This window comes from Hydra viridissima, unplaced genomic scaffold (assembly GCF_058129835.1).
Source record: "Hydra viridissima isolate aposymbiotic clone 2 unplaced genomic scaffold, HvirCarnegie_v1 scaffold_13, whole genome shotgun sequence".
Classification (NCBI taxonomy): Eukaryota; Metazoa; Cnidaria; class Hydrozoa; order Anthoathecata; family Hydridae; genus Hydra; species Hydra viridissima.
This window is the reverse complement of record NW_028324312.1, coordinates 10,999,787-11,018,718: the sequence shown is the minus strand read 5'-3', so window position 1 is coordinate 11,018,718 and position 18,932 is coordinate 10,999,787. Positions and strand designations below refer to the sequence as shown.

General features: G+C 29.4%; 2 protein-coding genes across 7 annotated transcripts; one reads left to right on the top strand and one right to left on the bottom strand.

Annotated features, from left to right (window-relative positions):
- The first annotated feature begins 346 nt into the window (after positions 1 to 346).
- On the top strand, positions 347 to 12,165 carry LOC145186571 (uncharacterized). 6 transcript variants are annotated; one of them, XM_090070682.1, is made up of 9 exons: positions 347 to 583; positions 2,513 to 2,800; positions 3,292 to 3,515; positions 3,962 to 4,084; positions 7,550 to 7,763; positions 7,868 to 7,912; positions 9,965 to 10,111; positions 10,223 to 10,326; positions 10,642 to 12,165. In XM_090070682.1, exons 1-9 carry the CDS (start codon positions 511 to 513, stop codon positions 11,755 to 11,757), a joined length of 2,334 nt encoding a protein of 777 aa, XP_089926808.1. In that variant the 5' UTR covers positions 347 to 510; the 3' UTR covers positions 11,758 to 12,165. The 6 variants fall into 6 exon arrangements, with proteins under 6 accessions (XP_089926808.1, XP_089926811.1, XP_089926810.1 ...); XM_090070684.1 differs by lacking the exon at positions 2,513 to 2,800 and having other exon boundaries at positions 374 to 583; XM_090070683.1 differs by lacking the exon at positions 3,962 to 4,084 and having other exon boundaries at positions 374 to 583.
- Positions 12,166 to 13,446: 1,281 nt separating this feature from the next.
- Positions 13,447 to 14,775, bottom strand: LOC145186762 (somatostatin receptor type 2-like). Its single transcript, XM_080063008.2, has one exon. It carries the CDS (start codon positions 14,764 to 14,766, stop codon positions 13,573 to 13,575), a length of 1,194 nt encoding a protein of 397 aa, XP_079919134.2. The 5' UTR covers positions 14,767 to 14,775; the 3' UTR covers positions 13,447 to 13,572.
- Between the last annotated feature and the right edge of the window lie 4,157 nt (positions 14,776 to 18,932).

The following is an 18,932-nucleotide window of genomic DNA, read 5'->3' as shown; positions in this document are numbered from 1 at the left end:
GTCTGGTCTGTCAATTTTTTTAAATCTACTGCTCTTTATTCTTTAAGGTGTTTTCTGTGGCACAGAAAACAATTCATGCTAAAACTAAATTAAACTAAACAAACTCAAATGCCATAAACAGCATTTTAGAGTAATATAAACGCCCCTCCGCCCCTTCTCAGCATTCGCCTCAGAATGAAAACTTTATTCGGAGGAAATGTAACTTGCAAACATCACAAAAACAACGCTCCTTAACGCAAAGAATTCAAAACACGAATTTCTCAGCAAGACCTAATTAAAATAAACCCCGAGAAATTCAATAGAGCGTGCAAATCAGGTTAGCGAGAATTCATCCATGCATAAAAATAATATAAACACGGCAATTGCCGCAAAAACCTCGATCAGCGAAAAAAATGCAAGTAAGAAATTGTATGAAACTATCATAGCAGCTCGTGAGTATACCATGAAATAGAATAACCTGGACATTGACGGATACTGTGAAAGTTTTTGTTGTTTACATCTGCGGACGTAATGGAACTAAAGGCCTTTCTAATTTTCTCGATGGTATTATCCGTGTGTTGCTTGAAAACGACGAGGAAAAAAGGTAAAAAACAACATTTTAAAGTTGCCTGAATTTTTCTAATGGTTGCGGCGACGCCAACAAATTGACTTTAAAAAACATTAAACTCTGTAACAAAAATCTCAGCCGAAGAAAAAAACCTTTTTCTCATTTAAGAACTTTTTTTCGCATCATTTCAATGTTTTCGAAGAAATTAATAAGAATTTCGAAGGAGGTTTAAATAAAAAGATCTTATTTGGTCTCTTTTTTTAAACCCGTTTGGTGCTTGTTTTTTAATTCTGTTTGGTGCTTGTTCCCAATAAAAACAAAAATATCTCATTTCTAAATAATCTAATGCATTTTCTGAAACTTACAATGGTCTCTCAAATAGCAAGTGTTAATTCAAATAGCAAGTCTCTTAAATAGCAAGTGTTATTTCTTTGCAGTCTTTTGTTTTGTTTTTTTTTTTGAAGTTTTTTGTTTTGGTTAGCATCTTAAAGAGTCTCTGGAATATATTTGAAAAATTATTATGAAATGCATATAACTGAGACAAATAACTGAGACAAATAAGAAAGCCTAAAACTATAAATAGATTATTTTACCATTTTTTTAGTTTAGATGCATTTAGTTTGAGAAATACGTAGTATAGAACCTTGTCAGTGTAATTTTGAAATTATGAAAATTACAAAAGGTGAACTTAAGAAATTAAACAAATATATTTTTGAACTTACCGTGGTCACACTCTCTTAAAAATCTTACATAGAAGATTTTAAAGAAAACTCGTTTATCAAAGATCCCAGCTTTTGAAAAATTTATTTTTAGTTTTGAAGACAGCTTTACATAATATTTCTCAAAAACATTTACAAAACCTAACTGGTAGTATAACTTATTTTTGCAAGCAGTAATCGATGCCCAAGGACTTTATAATAAAAGTTAGCTATAAAGCAAAAAACTCGGAGAAAAGTTAAAAAAAAAAGTTTTAAAGGTAGAATGCTTTTTTGACGCTGTCTAATTTTACGATTTTTTAAAAAACTTTCATTTTTCTTAGAAACAAAATTTAATTTTGCAAATTTAAATTTCTAACAGTTGTTAATGATAACTTTTTTTGTTATCTAAATTATTTAAATCTATTTTGTTTTTGTTTTATTGCTACTACATTTAATAGGGTTATATATATATATATATATATATATATATATATATATATATATATATATATATATATATATATATATATATATATATATAATTATTATTAAAAACGATAAAGAAAAAAAACTTTTATTATAGAACTTTAAGTTTCATGCCTAACGGCAATCATCAGCCATATGTTATCAGAACATGCCTAACGGCAATCATCAGCCATATGTTATCAGAACATATGGCTGATGATTGCCGTTAGGCATGAAACTTAAAGTTCCATAATAAAAGTTTTTTTTCTTTATCGTTTTTAACTATAATTATAAATCGCTCTGTTTTGAAATTTATATATAATCAAAATAAATTTCCTAAACATCGAGCACTTTTCAACGAACAAGAGCTTTGTATTATTTTAATACAACACTACATATATATATATATATATATATATATATATATATAAATATAAATATATATATATATATATATATATATATATATATATATATATATATATATATATATATATATATATATATATATATATATGAAATATATATGAAAAAGTAATTTTGAAAAAAAATCTCCAACTTCTTGATTTTCTTTTCTTCTTAAGTAATAAAAATAAAAAGTAATAAACTTTAAGAAATTGATAAATTTAAATAAAAAGTAGTTAATGAAGCGCTAACATAAATCTCTAAAGCAAAAATTAAAAAAAAAAAAGCAGAGAATCAAAGTTGAAATTCTTAAAGCTCGTGAAAGTTTTTTAAACTCCTAAAAATTAAGTCTTTGTTTTGAATGAAACATTTAAAAAAAACTTGTCCAATTTTGCAGAAAAAAGTTTTCGAGACAAACGCTACATTCCGTACGCGGGTCAAACATTGCAAGCAACTTACCATATTCTAAGCCATCCCATAGTTGCTGCCGCTCTTCAAAAAATATCTATGGACGCTATGGCAACAGTAGCGTCCGCACTTAAAGAAGTGCATCAATCAGAGGAAAAAGCGAAAAAGACGGAACTAATGACAAAGACATTGGACAAAATTTCAAAACTAAAAGCTCCATCATTACATCAACCAATGCCTATGTTGCATGACAGTGACGCCGGTTCAGGATCAGGCGGTAAGCCTTAACCTTGACGCTCATTCATTACTTAGGGAAGTTCAAATAAATTCCTCTAAATCACAAAAGTTCTACGCAACGACTAACAAAGTTATATTTATGCAAAACAAGAAAACAAGAACACACCACAAGCACAAACAATACGTGAAACACCAAACTCTTATGAGTGATGCCAATCAAACTTTCTTACTTAAACGCATCTTCATCTACATTCAGTTTTTTTTCTTTAAATTTGGAGGTTTTGAAGAATTTCTTAACACGCGCACACTTACAGCTTTTTAATTTTCTTTTCTCGCATGCATCACACTTTCAATTTTGCAGAGAATTTATTTTGCCGATTAAACTTGAATTTTTTCTGAAAAACATTTTTTGAAATATTTTTTAATTGCGTCACAAAATTTTTTGACTGGTAGTTTTTTGTTTTGTTTTTTTTTTGTCTTTTTTCTTTTAATGAGAATTTTTTTTTTTTTATTATCGCTGTTTGATTTTAGAGTTGGTAGGAGATGATGTTGATGCTTCAGGTTCTGGAAATGAAGCAGCCGACTTTGTTGCTGACGCCAAAGTTCACAACGTAACAATTAAAAGGTCTAAGGTTAAAAAGCCGACAAGCCATCAATATCATAACCATCACCACCATCACCACCACCACCACCACCATCCTCATCATGATAAACACGAAAAACTAAATAAGAAAAGTTCTACAACAAAAGGCAAGGTGAGTAACATACACCGGTCACCGGTTTGTTTAACTCAAACCAGAGTAAATTAAAAAAAAAAAAAACTGCATTAACAAGATCTATTGTGCTTACAATAAAGGAGACATTTTAAATGTCAAACTCTATCGAGTTTCTCCGCTTTAACCCAATGCATTGAATCGCAAAGCTTCATACACGTAATAAAAATTTTTGCCTTAACAGAACTTTTTAATATTCTTACTAACTAACAACTAATGGCGCTTCTGAAACATTAATACTTTTTCGTTTATTTGAGACACAAGCTTTTAGTTCTAAATATTGCCAGAACACTCATTCATTTTAACAATGCGTCTATGCATTTTTAACACATCGTCAACACCAATGCTTCTGACGTAACAATGCACTTTAACACGTGTTTGTGTGATTAAAATGCAGATATAAAAAAATTTTCTTCGCAATTTCTCAGAATGATCATAAGGAAACAGAGTTGGCGCTGAAGCACATTAATTGGGAGTTTATTGCAAACAATACAAGTATCGTTGAAAAAATTGCAAAAGATTCTCATATTCCTGTTAAAGATCTTTTACAGGTAACAATTATTTTTTACTCAAATAACAACTAATCGATGATCAACCAAAATATTTGCTGCTATTGATAGAAAGGAATGGTAAAGTTACAAATTTTACTTCAAAAAACTTCAAACAAATTTGACCGTTTATCATTTTATTGTATTTAATGTCATATTTAATGATAAATACCCTTCATGAGGCAGAAAAAATCTTTCTGAATCATCATTCGGGATTAAATTTTTATTGAAGCAAAAGTTCATAGCTTGTAATCTTCTCGAAGGTCATTATGTTACGTACCTTAATTTACCTCTGCTAATTTCTTTCCACGGGTTGTTCAACCCTTCAAATCTTTTGAGCCTTAAGAAACTGTTCAATCATCCTTGTTCTCCATTAAAATTGGGCTGGACCTAGACCGGGCTAGATTGTTCATTCAAAATTGGATATATTATTTGCTGTTAAAAAGTAGTGACCATTTAGTAATAATGAAACCGAAGCCATTTATATATATATATATATATATATATATATATATATATATATATATATATATATATATATATATATATATATATATATATATATATATATATATATATATATATATATATATATATATATATATATATATATATATATATATATACAGGCACGGATCCAGGAATTTGTAACTTTGTGACCAAATTTTATTATCAAGATTGAAATTTGGATAAAAGATCGATACTTTAATGTTTTTTCGCAGCATTTATTGATTGAATAAAACGTCGGTAACGTATAATAAGAACCGTTGTGGCCATGGCGGAATCTCTATAGCCAAATTCCGTAAATTACGGCAGACAAATTAAAATTTTTAGGGATATTCCTTAAGCGAAAAATCCCAAAACTAATGTGGATGCCGTTAAACTTAAACTAGTTGGCCATTCCACAATGGGCACCCCTTAGATTCACACCTGATATATATATATATATATATATATATATATATATATATATATATATATATATATATATATATATATATATATATATATATATATATATATAAAATTAACAATGAACTGTATCTTTTCATTAAAAAGTACAAACTTTCCCTTTAGTATAAATGATATTCATTCTTATAGTTTTTTTTTCGGCTAAATAAATCTGTGGAGAAGCATTTTCTTGAGAAATAGAAAGGCTTCACTGAGTTTCATACACGCCCCCCTAATATAAAATTGTGGTTCTAAAGTAAGTTGGACTAATTTTCTTTAAGGGGATAAAACATTGGGATTTTTAAAAATGTTTCTTTTTTTTTTTCTTTTAGTACTTTGTTTCGTTATTCCTTGTTTAACATTTGCAACAACGTGAGAAGGAGGGGGAATAGTTCTTTAACTTACAATTGTCTGATTTCGATTCATATAAGCAAACGGATTTAATTTTACAGAATAAGATTATCCGCCCCTTACTCTATCTCTCGCTATCAAGTCATTAATTTAGATGTTTTTATTAATAAAAAGACTTCGAGTCTTCGATAAATAATAAACTAACGTTCGTCATGAATCACTACTGGAATATTTATTTTAGGTTTTAAAATTTTCCTTCGTTTTTAGCTTCTAAAGCAACAGAGCTTTTAAATTAAAGAAGAAGTCAAGAATAATTCATGTGAAGCTTAATAATATATTTAAAAATATTTTCCCACAATATCGTTATCACGCCAAAAATTAATTGCTTAAAATTTTAACAGCTTAACTTAGATCGATAAAAGACACAGTGAGAAGAACACTTATTAAAGGTAGTCAGTGATAATCATCAGTGGCCAAATAAACAAGCTTATTTGCATTATTAAAAGATTTGACCAAAATATGAGGCTGCATACTAAAAGAAGATGAAACTTACGCCAAGTGCGGCTTCAAACAGCTTTTAGGACTTTAGTTTTATGTTCCGACCATGTGTAACAAGGCATTATAGCCTCAAAGTATAAATACGTATTTTAAGACAATTATCACAATAAAAACTTCTCGTCTGGCAGACAAATTGTAGTTGCGGTATGAAGAGTCAATTGTTCATACCTTGTTCATATCATTCATAAGCATAACAATCATGTTAATTGTTAAAGTCTGGCCATATCTAGTATGCTGCTATTGTACTAATATTATGATGGAGCGCTATGAATTGAACTAAAGATAAAGTTGTCAATGGTTACGATGTTGTCAGAGCCAATGATATATATTAACTAGATGTCTCGCTTCGCAAAAATTCTGTAAGAAAAAGCGAAGCAAGTTTTTAAAGCTTTTAATGCCGGTAGCCTTTTTTAAACTGATATTTAAATTTAAACTGACAATACTTCATTTTTGCTTTGCTTTTAATTATTATCGCGTCATTTCAGGCTGGCAAAAAATTTGCTTCACTGCGGAAGCACGAGTTAGATATTTAGTAAGTATATATCATTGGTCAGACCTTTGTAACCTTGAGCATTTTTACTCCAGAATGGCATCTTTCGCTACAATTGCTTGAAGCTTCGTATCGTGCGTCAAGAGTTAGGAATCTTGATCTTGTAATTTATGGCGGTGACTCGAAACACGTGACTTGACACCAAGTTTTAATAAATTTCTAAACCAGTTTGAGTTAAGGATCATGTCTTCATTGCACAGTAGACAAATATATCGACGACATCAACAATTCAATTTCTTAAGATAAATGACATCAATCCGATGTCTCCAAAAACGCTTCAAGTTACTTCTTTAGAAAAGTTTCTTGAACAGTCTTTTCAAAATCAAAAAAAGTTTTTTTCTATTCTGAAAAGACTTTTCTATATAGAGATCTGCGTAGGATGTTACTACGAAAAAAGTTGCGACTAAGTTGAGCATGATATTAATGATGTTAATGTTAAGTCCAAATGTAGAAAAAGAAATCCATTTGCTTTATTTAGACAGATACAATCAATTGTTAGATATAATTGTCATCTCTTAGACTTAATAAAAGTAACATTGCAAATGAGAAAAGAAGCAGATATGAATGGCGTTTTAAAGATTAAGTGTATCAGGTTTAAAGGATACTTTCATTTCAAAAGAAATATAGAATTATGACTACGCTGTAGGTAACTGCAGGTAAAATTTAGTATTTTTAACTGGGGATATGACACATGAATGTAGTATTTACATACTAAGATACCTAACTGCCTTAGTAGGCAACAAGGTTAATATGTTAAAACACCATGAACATTTACCAAAAAGATAACATAAATAAATTGTAAAAGTATGATGTAAATGTAAATATACCCATAAAAATAGAATAATACAAAAATCTTTTTATATAAAATTGATATTTGCAAATAAAATTTGCCTTTCTACTGAGCATTCTATGTGTTAAAAAAAAAGTCTTGTTATTTTATTGATGAACATTTCTCATTTAAATAGGAACCTGATTAATTAACACACTTTATAAAAATCTGTGTGTGTACCCTAAAAATATATGGAAATTTAAAATATAACCACTTTTTTTTATTACAGATACTGCATAATGGCGCAAGTCGCTCAGATATTACTAAACAAGCAGCTGCTATGCTTAACAAATCTATTGAAACACAAAATGATCTTTCCAAAATTTATAATGCAGAAGAAAAAACACCAGAAGAAGAAGAAAAGGATAGTTCTCATCTTAGTAAGAATACAACTCTACCAGTTCAACAGAAAATTCAAGCGCAGAAGATTCCTGCTAAAAACCGTTAGTAATAAATTGCATATTTAATAAATAACAATAATAGTTATGATTTAATATGTTATCTTTATTTTAATCACATTCTTATATTTGTTTAATATATTATTTAGAACCGTTAAAAGTTGAAAAACCAAAAGTAACAGCAAACAAGACTGGTATGAGTTTTATAACTTTTTTTCTTCCTATCTTCCTATTATTTTTATCTTCCTATGTTTGTTTAAAAATAAACAATATATACATGATATAAATGTTTTTGTAAACTTGATATACATGTTTGTGCAAATATTTTTTTTTATTCTAATGGACAAAATTGTACCCAGGGGCTTATTTTAAAAGTTGAGCTTTACAAGTGGGGGTTTAAATGGAAGGGGGAGGGTTGTTTTGAAGTGGGTGGTATTTCAACAGTAATAAATTGGTCATAAACATATAGAAGTAAAGTTTTATGATTTATATTATTACAATATACTTTTTAATTATTTAAGAAGTATATTGTGCTAATATAAGTCATAAAACCATATCTGATGAAGCAGTAAAAGAATCACTCACAAACAAATTTATTGTTTGTGCTGATTATTGATTATTTATCAGCAGATCTGTTCTTTCATGATTGCATGACCAAGTTTCACAGGGTTGAGGTTTCTTTAGGCAATGAATTAATTCATTCCCACTTCTATCAACTGGTAATCTCAGTTCACAGGCTTTGAAAGATACCCAAATTGTATGAGATTATAGATCATTTCAGTCTTTATCAAGTTATTCAAAATGGAGGCATTGTTAACTGGATACTGTAAGTCTGTAATGATCTCCAAGCAATCTATACAATTTGTAAATTGTTTGAAGTCTGTGCATCCCATGCAGTTGGAGTTGTTTTTTTACACTAGACTAATATTTATAGTGGTATTAATTTATCTTTTACTGAGTTATATATATCCTGTCAAAATAGGTCTACATAACCTTAACAATAACAAATGATAATTATAATTGATAGGCAGGTGTATGTTCAGTGCTGGATATCAATAAATTCTTGCTTTGCCTGAAACTGCTGCTCATTCTTGTATACTTGTCTTACAAGTGTTTCCTAATGAGTTTAAGTCTAGATTTATTGCTGATCAGTCTATTAATTATATTTTTCTCTGTAAATCACAGTTTTTTGCTGTGATGCTTGAGTAGAAATATTGTCTTGTTGAAAAATAAAATTAGATCTCATAAAATATTCTCTCATATCAATCAATAAATGGTCTCTGAAACTGTTTTATATTCTGAATCAATATTGAAAAACAGATTGGCAACTTTTCGTTGAAACAAAAGATGTTCTAAATCACGGCTGATCTTCCAACAAAATTCCTTTTCATCTGAATATCAGGATTCTTTCCTAGGTCATGCCAATAATATCATACACTATCTAAGCTAAACCTTTTTATCACCAAAATATTACTGGCTTGCACTTCTCAACAAAAGCTATGTATTTTTTATTTATTGCAATTGAATCTCTTTATGCTGCTTAGTCATTTTATCTTTTTGCATTTTGATTGGCTTTTAAAAGCTGCACATGATAGCTATAAACCTCGATGGCCAACAATAACTTGAAAAAATATCAATGGTTTAGAAATGTCCTTGTATTTTAGTGATTTCTTTCTTAATCAAAGATGGATAACTTAATTTGAAAGGTTGAAGATGAGTTTGAGTATTAAGTTTTAAGAATCAAATAAAGAAAATGTTAATTGACTTATTATCATGTTAAGTAATAATCAGTTTTGAATTTAAAAATTTACAAAAAAATTTTATTTTTAAAGTAAGTGGATAAAAAACTACTTTCAAGTGATTTAAAATACAACTTTTTGAAATCACTTAATCTAATAAAAGCAGATTCAGTAGTTGTTCATATAACTGTTTGTGAGGTTGTAAATCTAATATTCATAAACAGAGTGTCTTTAAAGATATTTCCAGTTCAGTATATTATATGATTATATGCACTGTATATTATGGTACTTAAAGTTTCATGCATTTCAATCATCAGCAATGAAATATCATATTTTATGGGTGTTTTTATGTTATTTCATGCCTGATAATTGCTGAAAGGCAATCATCAGCCATGAAATACAATAAAAACTTTTAGTAATATAAATAGTTTTAATTTTATATATATATATATATATATATATATATATATATATATATATATATATATATATATGCATTTAATTCAGCTTTGGTAATACCTAAAAACATTCCGGACAAATGCAGTAATTTAGTGAAGCAATATTCAGATGGGGAGATGATTCTTATGGACTACCTAAAGGAAATGAAGATATGCAAAAAAGGAGAAGAAGTTGCAAAAAAACTAGCTAGCACAAGTTCGTTTTTTAAATTCTCCTCATCTTTGTTTTTTTTATTTCTTATTTAAACTTAACTATTTTATTGTTGCAAGAACTTTTACAGAATTTTCTTGTCCTATAAACCTATAGCACCATTGCAAAGGGTTGCACTTGCTACTCAAGATTTAATTCAACAGCAGGCATATATGTATGCCCTAAACTCAATGAGAAATTCTAAACCAACAGTCAAAGAGGTAAGTAATTTTTTTTTTTTTAATTAACCCAAGAAATAGCATTCCTATGTGGTATTTCTTATAACAATACCAACATCAGAAACTGACTTTTCACAAAGAATTTTAAATTTTAATTGACTTCTGTCACAATTCTTTTCACAAAGAATTTTAATTGACTTCTGCCAGTTTCTTTTTATAAAAAAAAAAAAGCTCAGTAAATCAGAGTTTACAGTTTTTAAACAAATTTTGAGTTTAAAAGTTGATTTAAGTTAAAATTGTTAAAAACAATAGCATGAAATGTTAAAAAAGAAATAATTAAATAAAATTTGTTTTCAGGCTGCAGCTGCTGAAAGTATTATGGATAAATGGAGATCCAATAGTTTTGGCCCAAAATCTGTGCAACCTGCAAAACCTGGCTTAATACCAAATACTGTCAAACTTTTCATGACTCAACAAGCACCAGCAAATGTAGCACCTTTAGCTGTAAAACCAGCATCAACACAATTATCTGTAAAAAATGTTATTTCAAAAGACATTTTACAATTAAGTGATTCTCGGACAGCAAAACAAGATACAAAGCATGATGGGAAACCTGAAATTACAAAGCGAAGAATCATACCTAACAACTTAGCGTTGTTTCATAAAATAAGTTTGTTAAATGGAGAAGCTGACCAACCACTTCCTCAAACAGGTCATGAATCTGTATTTTATTTATCTCCATCAAAAGTTCTTCCTGAAGTATTAACACGTTCAAACATACCTAAGCCAGTACAAAATAACCACTATGCAACAGACAATTCCTTAATATTTAATAGATTTGGGTTTCTTGAAAAAAAATCTTTAATATCTGGGGAAACACCAAAAGTTGACAAGTCAGATCTTAAAGTTCCTTCTCCACTGCCTCAACAAGATATTACTCAACGAAGTTATACAGCTTTACCAAATGATAAAGAAGCTGTATCTCATGTAGCACCTGCATTTTCTAGCACTCATAGTCTACCACAAGCTGAGACTCAAAGCAATTCACTGCTTCAAGTTGAACCGTTAAAAAATTCTTTTATACAAAGTGAACCACTTGAGTCAATGTTAAAGATTCCTAGTGGAACAGTTTTGACGAACAGTGAAATTGCCAAAGAACAATTTCTCGCCAGTCTTGCTAATCCAGCTTTTCGTGACATTCCAGTTGATGGTACATTAACCGCTGCTATACAAAGAATGTCCAACTTCAATCTACCGATGGAAGATATTAAAAAAAATGTAGAACTCCAAAAGCGAGATTTGATTTCTCAAAAAAAAACTATGATAAATAATAGAAGAGACACTTTACTTAAAGTGCAAAGTGATAAAGCCATCGAAAGAAGTAAAATGAGTGTCCCATTAGTTGACACGCAACAGGGCCCAAAACTTATGGACAAAATAAGAGATATAGGCAGAATCATAGCTACTCCTTAAAAAAAAAATTAGATATTCTGATCAAATCCTTTTAAAGTAACAATTCTAATTTTGTATTAAAAGCAAAATTATGAAAAAGTTTGTGAAAGAACAAAAAAGTTCACACAAAAAGAAGACTCAAAGAAGTCGTAAAAAATGATTCACAATCAAGTGATGCCTAACAAAAGTCGTTTGGTATTGAAATCATCGTAATAGATTTGGAGTTAACAGTTAACTTTCCATTAAGAATATATTTTTATAACTCTATCATATTATAATTAGTCTGTCTGTAATATCAGGTAAAAATGTATAGTTTTAATTTTGTTTTTTAAATAAAAAGTTACATAGCTATATAAAAGTTGCAACCCAATGTATTTTACCATTGTATTGTGTCTGCGTTCAAAAAAGAGAAAAAAGTTCTTGTTAAAAGCTTTATTTTTAGTATAAGCGTCTTATTAGTCAACACAATTGGGCCCGAACCCAATGGGCAGGATTGTGTGCATATGGATAGTATATATAATCAGTGCTACCATTACACAGAATCTCGGAGATGCCTCAATTGTCACTGTTTTCGCCTATGATAATAATAATCTCTTTCCACTCAAATATTTTAGTAAAAAAAACTACAAACTTTTAAACTTTAAAATGTTATAAAATTTTCCCTCAGTTTTTTTTTTTTTTTTAAAAATTCATTCTTCTGCATCTCATCTTTATCCGCCCATACATTCCTCATCTCCCCTCCTTTTCCTATCCTGTTTTCTTTTTTAAACTTTTCTTTTGTATTACTACTTTGTGTTTGGGTAATGAAATCTTTCCATTACTTGTTGTTCAAATAAAAACTGCTGGTTTGGGCGGTTAGTTGTTTAATTTACCATTTTCAAATATATATATATATATATATATATATATATATATATATATATATATATATATATATATATATATATATATATATATATATATATATATATATATATATATATATATACATTTGATTGGTTCTCATTTAAGCATTTCAAAAAGTGTAAACAAAAAAATATTGAAATATTTTCTTTAATCAAGTATCATTTATATCTTCTATTAAAAAAAAAAAAAATATTATTACTTTGATTGTTTAATGACAAAGGTTTATTTGGAGGTGCATCCTCAGCATCATCAATTTGACCTTCTTCAAGCTCCTGAAAAAATCTTTCTCATCTTCTTCTACTTCTTTTTCCACCTTCCAAAAAAATAAATTACAAATATTTATCTAAAAAAAAAAAAAAAAACTTACCCGCGCAAAAGTTTGGGAACAATTTGTAAACCCGCGCAAAAGTTTGGGAACAATTTGTAAAATATTAGTGAACTTGTATTATAGAGTTAAAATTGGCATATACATATGTTATAGTATAATTGGTTCTAATACATATAAAACATTTATAGACATAAGATTTACTTATATATTTATCAATATATTGTAATTATATATATTATAGTAAATGCATATACAAAAATATATACTCATAAATAAAAAATATATACGCATATATGTAATCCTAAAATTTATCATTTATGCTTCAAAAAAAAAGTAACAAATAACAAAATAATAATAAAACCTCTATAAAAATGTCAAACTTTTTGTGAACGAATGGGTGTTTTCCTTTTTCTTTTTGGGTTTCGTACCGGTTCAAAGGAGCTAAAAGTTTCACGTAAAAATAAGAATTTGAGTTTTCACCATGGATGTCATGCAAAAAACTGTTTTTAGAAACTACGGTATATTAAACGTGAAATGAGAGAATGGATAATTGCAAAGTATAACTATAGCGGCTACAAATACTATATTATTACAAATTTTTTTTATCTATGTGCTTGTTTAATTGACGTTGTCTTGGTATTCGATCGAACACAACTTAGCCAAAACCTTTTATCTAGAGGTACGAGTAGACTGCGAACATTTTTACAGGCGTTTCTACATAATAACAATTTCTTAGCGCCCTTCTTTATCTCATCGTTTAACGCTCCGTAAATAACCGGATTAATAGAGCTATTAACAATCAAAAAGTAATTAGCTGTTACAAAAATGTAGTTCAAGTACTTGTGACCATCAAACCCAGAGAAAGAGTTAGCAAAGTAAACTGTGTGTTGCGGCAAAACGCATATACAGTACACAATTACCCAAATAAAGATCATCTTCAACATTTTATTTAATTGTCTTTTTCGTCGCATTTCCATGCAATTTATCCCGGATGAGTTCTTCTGCCTCAGTCTAACTTTCATTTCTGCTTTTGTACAAACTGGACTAATGTCATTAAACAGTCTTTCTTTTAATTTACCATTTTCTGATTCGCTTCCTAATAAGTTTTGGTAAGCGCACGTTGCATTCTGGGACCGTAAATGAAAAATGATGAGAAGATATGTTAGAACTATAAAAATGAGCGGTACCACAAACTGAATTGCAAATATTGAAAACCAATAAGCACGCTCTAAATTAACATTCGGCCAACTCTCTGTGCAACTCCCTCTTGATATTCCGACAACAAACATCAACGGTATTGTTAATGTGAACGAAAATATCCATATACCAAATATCCAACGAATGATAGAAGATACTTGTCGTTGTCTGGCTGCCATTGGCTGCTTGACTGCGATGTACCTATCTCTGGTAATAACAACAAGCGTGTATATAGAAGCATTCACTGTACATGAGTTCACAGGATAAAGTATCTGGCACATAAGCGTCCCGAAACCCCATTCTCGTTTGGTGTGAAGTTGATACACTTCCATCGGTAAGTACACGAGTAATACAATTAAATCAGACACTGCTAAGTTGAAAGTCAATAAATGAATTATTCTTTTCTTTATCTGACGTTTGATAACCAAACAGACTAAAATATTGCCTGTAAAACCAATGACAAAGGTTAACGTGTATGCTATGTACAATAAAGTCTTAAACCAATTAGATAACTCGGCAGGTAATTCTGGTTGATTATAAGAACTGTTAGAAATTAGGTAATTGAAGAGTCGACGAGTCGATGAATTTTCTAAAGCCATATCTATTTTACTAAAATATAATTTTCAAAACTACAAGATTGCAAAAAAGTTTTCCTAGTTGTATAAATAATTTTCAACTTATTTTATAAATATTTCAATTTATATTTTATAAATATTTTGATTAAACTGTTAGAATCCCGAGTCACAAAAATATTTTACAATTATTTTCTCTATGAGTTTCCTCTACGTCTTTGGAATTAAAACTAAAATTAAAACTTGAAAATGTAAAAACGTTCTCCAGGCCGAAAAAACTCATTTAATTCGCTCAAAAAAAAAAAAAAAAAAAAAAAGAGAGAAAGAGAGAGGGGGAGCCATTGGGTTTTGTTAACTGATCTAATTGCTGTACCCAACCCAAGAGTTTTACGGTACCTATCAAATGCCTAATCTACATTAAGATAAATAAATCAATGTACATTTTTTTTGTTTAAAATACAGCGTATTGTTCGTAACCAAAACAAACATGTTTTCTGTTTTTCTGACCCTGTTCGGTGTACAATGTGTAGACCACGGGCAAAAAACTTTATTTTCAGCTGTGTTCTGCGTGTCAGATGGATATAAGTCATTATCATCAAATAAATACACTTACGTCGTTGAATAAAAAAACAATTTTTTTTCAACCATTCTTAACTGCAAAACTCCCCTTTTTTAAGTTAACGGCTTTTACGCTGCGTTATTTTGTTTTGGAAATTTGTAAAATGTTGCTAAGGTTATTCTTCTTTTTCACGATGTCTTCCCACAGAGCTTTTGTTTTTCCTTCAAAAGGAAAGCTTTGTCAAGTTGATCATTCAATAAAGAATTAAAAACCTTTTCAATGGAGTACAACATACAACGCTGGTCTTAATACGCCTTGTCAAATATTACAACACTACCTATTGTTTATCTATGACAAGTTCAATTGTTACATTGTTTAAGCTAGCCCAAGTAAGAATGGACTACTACATCAGTGAGTAGGTAATTGATCTTTTTGGACGCGAAAAAAATTCCCTAAGGATTTCGTTTTTGTGTAACGATTGAAAATCGCATTTTTAGTTTAAAAAAAAAAAAAAAATGTAATTATTTATTGATTTAAGTGAATTATTCAATGATTATCAGTAAAAGAATATAATTTTTTTTCGGTCTTTGCGGAACCGATTGACAAATTTAATCAGAGTATTTTTAATGTGAACTGTTTGTTGAAAGAACAATCGTAGTTGTGTGTAAAAAACAGAGTCAGTTTTATAATCTAAAAAACAGTTTTTTATTTGATTGTTGTTTTTTGCTGCATGTGTAAATTTAATACATTCATTCGTTCTTTCATTCGTTCCTTTGTAAGTTTATTGAAAGAACGATTTAATCTCGATTATTGTTTGTTATAAATTACGCCGTCAGAGAATATAAAAGCAGTACAATACAATGGAAAGTAATACGACAACTCTTAACAAACAAAAAGCTATTCAGAGCTTTTTCAATTTGCATATCGTCCACATCTCATATCAGCCTTCATACCTCATACTGGTAAACTGAAAAAAACAGCTGTCAAGAAAACCGTCACCTTAACTCATAACATGATGAAACAAGAAAACACAACTCGATTGAACTTTCAACAACAGTTAAAACAAGTTGCCATTGAAATGCAGATAAAATAAACACGTTTACATGTTTTTCTGATATTGTTTCTTTAACAAATGTTACGATTAGTTGAAGGAGACTGAGAACGAGTTACATAAACAGTTGATTCATTGGGCAAAAATTGCAATCCATGCCTCGGTTTGGTAAATTGTCTCTAGTATTGAAGAGGAGCATTAAAAGCTATAACTTTTCCTTGTTAATAAATTTTAATTAATTTCTAAATAATTACAAATTGTGTCACTGTATTATACTACCTTTACATAGCACCTCGTGGTGTCAACACATAAGCTCAAGTAACTTGTTTTGAATGCTAAAATTTTTCTTATGTTTGGTTATTGTTTTTCTTCCTCAGATCTTAACGGTTTATGTGGTTTTTAAATCGAATATCATAACTAAACATAATTAACATAGTTAAATCTAAAACATGCAGTTTTATTTATCCGGCGCCGGAAAAAAAGAATTGAAGGATGGCAATAAAATTTCTTTTTCAGTTACTTTGACTCAACTTTGGTGAAGGTGAAATACTTTCTGCAAATACTTAATGTAGTAATGTAATTTATAATATATTTGTTATCATATATGTGTGTGTGATAAAGTATAATAACTACTATTGAGTTTTCTAGACTCTTTGTTTCTAAAGATTTCTGGTGATATTTCTTCAAAAGCTGGCACTTCATAATATTAGTTAAATCATTCAATTATTTATTTAGGTTCCCTCTTATAGAATTTTTAGCGTACTTTAATTGCAATCAAAACTTTTTTTCGTCGCAGTATTGGTATTTTTAGCTAACTAGAAAGTGTGACCAAGGAAAGTTCGTCTTTTTAAGATTTCTGAGGTAAATATTTTATTTTGAGTTCCGAACCTTTGTTTCATAAAGGCGAGCTGTCCACACACAAAGATGAATAAGCTAATGAATGTTTTTATTAGTTAATAATGAATCATTTCCACGACACCAAAGCAAAACTTATAAATATGCATTTATATCTATACATATTCTTCGCGTTAAGATAAACTTAAAAAATAAAACTGTTAACAAAGTATACGATAAGTATTTTTTCAGTTTGGCGTACAACACAACAAAAAATCGCATTAAACGACTTGAAGAAAGTGAAAGCATGAGATAGCATTTTTGAAACCCTTTGTTTTATCCGCATCTGTAAACTTAACAGGTCAGTCAACCAGGAAAACAATATTGCACCAATGTTTTGTATAATATTATACATCTTTAGATTAAAAAATTTAAATATATTACGGTTAATTGGTTATATTTGGTTAAATGCTGAAAATCCTGCAACTCATTGAGGGCATTTGAAACTGCGTTGCCAATATGTCAACGTCAAGCGCAACTCCCATGTTACAATTGCAAAAGTGTTGATAAACGCATCAACTAAAGGCCTCATTTTATGAAGTTGGTATGTTATTATTAAAAAAAGATGAATTCTAATAAAAATGAAATGTAAGTCAGCAACGACAGAACTCAATAATAGTTAAACAGAAGTATTTTCAACGAAACCCCTGCTTACATGACACGGTAAAAGGATGAGAATGGGGCCATCTTGTTAAACCTAAAGAAATTTATAACACATTTTAAATACCTTTTTCTCGAAAACTTGCTCTCATAAAAAAAAGTCGTTCGCAATTTGAGACTTTAAAGGAGTTTTATTAAAAATGAGGAGTAACCTCATGGGATTTGAAGTGTTGCACGTCTTTTGAAGATAAATCGAATTTTTCGAATTTTTAATCGAATTTTTTAAATTCTTAAAAAAAATAAATCCCTTTCAAGATTTTAAAAATCTTGATTTGAAAAAAAGTTCTTGTGTGAAAAAATCTTGTTGTGCATTAAAGATGTTTGTATGGGTTGGGGGAAGGGGAAAGGAAACGGGAGAGGGAAGGGAGTATTTTAAAAATATATTTTAATCAAAGACAGGGTAGGTATAAAAAATTTGTATTTCCAGGTAAAAAAGGAAGAGCTTTTTCCATTCCATTTCTTAATTTCTTAATGCTTTGTATGATTTAGGTGAAAAATTCACAAAGAATGAGTGAGGTAGATAATGGTAATACATCCGTTGATAGTTTTAGAAAAGTCTGGAAGTATAACATCTACACATAGGCGCCGAGTCCACGGGGGCAACAGGGACATTGGTCCCCCTCCCCCCGGAAATTTATACTAATTATCATGAGGGCGAGAGTATCTATTACGGCGGCGAATAGATACTCTCGCCCTCATAATAATCCGTGATAATATATTATTAGTATAAATTTCCGGGGGGACACTGCCCCTGTTTCCCCCGTGGACTTGGCGTCTATGCATCTACACATTACAATTGTAAGGCAGATATAAGGGAGATGTACTCACATATTAAAGCAGTAGTTTTTTTACATAAGATATCCAGTGAAACAAGGAGATTCAAAAACATAGACTGAGAAGAAAAAAACCGATTATTACCAAGCAACAAGATGCGATTATTACCAAGCAACAAGATGCGATTAAGATCGGCTTTCAGCAAAGTCCTTGTCTTATAAAAAAAGTTTATAAAAAATTAAATATAAAAATTAG

Coding starts and splice junctions, on each gene's coding strand:
- LOC145186571 (XM_090070682.1), top strand. CDS start 511: ATGGAACTAAAGGCCTTTCTAATTTTCTCGATGGTATTATCCGTGTGT. Junction 584..2,512: donor GAAAACGACGAGGAAAAAAG/GTAAAAAACAAC, acceptor CCAATTTTGCAG/AAAAAAGTTTTCGAGACAAA. Junction 3,516..3,961: donor GTTCTACAACAAAAGGCAAG/GTGAGTAACATA, acceptor GCAATTTCTCAG/AATGATCATAAGGAAACAGA.
- LOC145186762 (XM_080063008.2), bottom strand. CDS start 14,766: ATGGCTTTAGAAAATTCATCGACTCGTCGACTCTTCAATTACCTAATT.